The 3,488-nt window shown below is 54.8% G+C and overlaps 1 protein-coding gene across 1 annotated transcript; it reads right to left on the reverse strand.

The window, feature by feature from the left end:
- Positions 1-700: 700 nt before the first annotated feature.
- Positions 701-1,220, reverse strand: CGGC5_v000697 (uncharacterized protein; the record flags this gene model as incomplete). Its single annotated transcript, XM_066150709.1, has 4 exons — positions 701-802; positions 872-971; positions 1,026-1,045; positions 1,209-1,220. 4 exons carry the CDS (start codon positions 1,218-1,220, stop codon positions 701-703), a joined length of 234 nt encoding a protein of 77 aa, XP_066009658.1.
- Between the last annotated feature and the right edge of the window lie 2,268 nt (positions 1,221-3,488).

A 3,488-nucleotide genomic window follows, 5' to 3' on the forward strand; every position in this document is an offset into this window, starting at 1 on the left:
GAACCTCTTCAAGGATAGGTTTGGCAGACAAATTTTCTTTTCTTCCCCGGGGTCAGTAGCGTGTAACACAAGGCTAATCCGCATGAATAAGCCCCCATCGCTGTTGACAGAGCCCCATCTGGATCTTCAATTAGACGCTGAAGATCACAATTTCGACCTGGGAATATGCCATCAGAGGCAGCCGCTAGCAGCCCAATCAACCCCGAACTCAAGTTAGGCGTTGCAGAGACATCGTCAACGTGGTTAGGTTCAGGGTCCCTTTGGGGGCCTCTTCTGAAGATTGATTATCGGGCAATTAAGTCATCGGCGAGGTCATCGTCACTGGATCCGACGGGGATCCGGTGGATGTGGTTGATCTTCGCGCGGCAGCAACCATCTGCTGCTAGGCCAGTAGCCTTGAATGGCACGGGCAGTAGTACCCTCCTCGCCGCGAAACTTTCACTACCTTAGGTGTACTGCGTAAGAGGTATTCGTACCTTGCAAGTTGCAAGCCATCTCCCAAGCCCCCACCCTCATCGGTCCCTGATTATCACGAGTTTGTGGCGACGACGCGATGTTGTTGACTCGTCGCGGTGGACATCAGATCAGATACCGAGGGCTGCTTGCGTTGCGTTATTCGTTACGCCCATGTTTGCCAGGCGGTCGACCGACACCAGCAAATGCAACGCAGACGCAGCCCACAGTTCCGTCCAAGCCCGCCCTAAGCCCCGGTTCGAGACACCGATGAACCCCGGGTGCCGGAGAGGCAGCCGGTTTGCTGAAAAGCAACTGAAGCCCACAACCAGTCCGCGGTGGACTCGACCTGTCACTTGTCGTTCTCAGCGAATCTCTAACTAGAGATACAGCGGCGCGAGCCCACTCGCCCACTCACCCAGACAGACATTGAGACACGCCGTTTTCCGACCGTCAATGGTAACCACCGCCGGCGAGGTTGGACCCCAATGCGCCTGCTAGTGCGCACATGTTTGTAACTGCAACCTGCAAGTGAGCCAGCTTTCCCACAGCAGTGTCGCTCGAATGCATACCAAACTACCACACCACTGCACTGCAGGTCTGAGAAATGTGACCGATGCACCCCTTCGTCTTCTATCACTCGGCATGGCGTAGTCCAGGTTTTCCAAGTTTGCTTTTCAGCTCAGTCCATCGTATCGCTCCGGCGTCTTTGGATGTAGCAATTGAAACGAAAATCTTTTCTGACGCGGGCTGACAGTGTCGCTCATTTCTAATTGGTGTCCTCGGCCTGCGGTTTTCCAATGTGCCGTGCGGTGGCAGTAAGTTTCCGTAGTGGTTGCCCGCCGTTGTTCATTCAGGTAGATAAAGCTCGTATTGTTGTCGGACGTCTTCCTGAATCCTGCATCAACTGGCCGTGAGCTGCGCAAAGTAGAGACGTCTCTCTGTCGGTACGAGGTTTTGATCTATTGACCGTGGAGCCACTAGCTCATCAGTCGCGCAACCGGCACACGCTAGCTCTGCTGGAAAGGTTTCCCGTCTTCTCGACGCCTCGATACACCGGCTTCTTGTCCGTTTACAGGAAGAATATGGTCGTATGAGTCGGTCACCTCCAGCTGTCCGTCAGTCGGTTCGATGACAAAGACTGAGGTGGGATTTTTGGAACACCCAATTTCCCGTTCCCCACGCCAATCACTTCTAGAAGGTTGACGAACGCCGGTAGTTAGAGACATGGAAATGACATTATCTCCCATCCGTGGACCCCGTGGCAGTGGAAGTGATCCTGCCACAGATATTGGGCCTATCGCGCTTGGCAATGAACTACTCGCAAACCAGTGGCGGGACGAACGGGAGGCCGTTCAGGACCCCGGCCTCCTCGACACCCACGTTGCTATCTGTGTCATCGTCAATGGGTCGTGCCGATGGCGAGCTCCGGCTCGTGAGATTCGTGAGCACTCTAATAGGGCGACAAGGCAGCCTCGCAACTCCACCGAGCCGAGTTACGATATGGTAACACTGCGACCGGGTCGAAGAAGGCGATTGAGTCTGCCGAGATTGGGACGCGGTTTGGTCGTGGTTCGATCGACAATAGTTGTTTTCATGAATAACGTGACCAATGTTTCTGCTGGCCGCGATGTTCCCGAGGATCACGTACTCGAAACAACTTCGAACGGCTGTCGTCGAAGAACCTCGGCGTGACTTCCGTATCCTGATGTTATAGGTCTGTCCGTTAATATCGACCGCAGCTCTCACGTCCCGAGCAGTCTGAGACATCGTTCAAGGTGACGAAGCCATTCTTTCTAGAATAATGGAAGGACGCAACAACGGCCCCATACTCTGGGGTTGCTGCTTCATCATTCATGCCGCCCCCTCCATCTGCTTCACGTTTCCCAATGTTTCCAAAAGTCCGCACGAAGCGATGCGTCATGATAACGACGGTGGCCTAAAAAGGCAACTCGATCATCCTCGAGACTATGCGGGATGCGTTATGATGGAGCCCAGATGTCGGAGCATGCAGGCCCTGAAACCTTCTCGAAGGTCTTGGTGCCTTTGGAGGCCCACGAACTAAGGACCGCGGGAATGCCCATTGGTCGCTGCGGAGTCGACCCCTGCTTGACCGGCCTGACGGGGTCCCCCCTGGCTATAAGATGGATGCCCCCACTGGGAAGGCTCAGAATGACAGCTCCCAAAGATTAACCGAATCCTCAGAAGCGTGTGGGCTCTTGAGAACAGAGCAAAGCATTGGGTGACCCGGCGAGCTATTGCTGTCTGTAACGCCACGTGCCCACAGAAAGAGAGAACATTGTGTGTTTTGGTATCTCTCGCTCGGGCTGCCCAGCCTCGTGATCTCCAACGTCGTGTTCGATGAGCATTTCGGCAAGTCATACCCTGTCACTGCTGCACGAGTATAGACAGGTGGGCAGCCAATGTGAAATAGTAGCAGAATGCCTGGCTCGGATCCCGCTACAACGAGACGTTGGCGACGGTTGGTGTTTGCTTTTTACCGTTGCGTTGACCAGGCCTCAAGTCCCAGACGGGAGCCAGTTCATTCCGGAGGATTTTCCACGCCAAGCGAAGCCCCTTGCAACACGTTGTCCGCAACCGGACCGTTAACCCCAGCAGTTAACAACAGTTGGATAATGGTTGGCGATGGCGGGAAATCTGTCCATCGGGCTCTTGGATGGTCGGGGTTGTTCGGGACAGGCTAAATAACGGCCCCAGGCTCCAGAGCATCTCGGGCCTGTTGGAGGTCCCTTTGGTGATCTTCTGGATTTCTGCCTGGTTGCGGCGAAGACCCTTGTGGCCGAGCAATACAAAGATGGTGTGGTTGATTTACTTAAATTTCAGGCAGGCTTTGCCAGATTTGCCCAAAATCCGGGGCAGCAAGGTCGGAATAAGAGCCGTTTTTGGGCCCGGTCGCCGTTGGCTGTCTCGGTGGCATTGGCTTGGGCCGGGACCCCACGGCTACCTACCCGGGCCGTTCAGAGTACCATGTTCATTTACCAGGCTCCCAGGTCGTTGGAGTTGACTCGGAGAAG

The sequence above is a fragment of the Colletotrichum fructicola genome (genome assembly GCF_000319635.2).
Source record: "Colletotrichum fructicola Nara gc5 chromosome Unknown KSG_Nara_v1_contig01, whole genome shotgun sequence".
Taxonomy (NCBI): domain Eukaryota; kingdom Fungi; phylum Ascomycota; class Sordariomycetes; order Glomerellales; family Glomerellaceae; genus Colletotrichum; species Colletotrichum fructicola.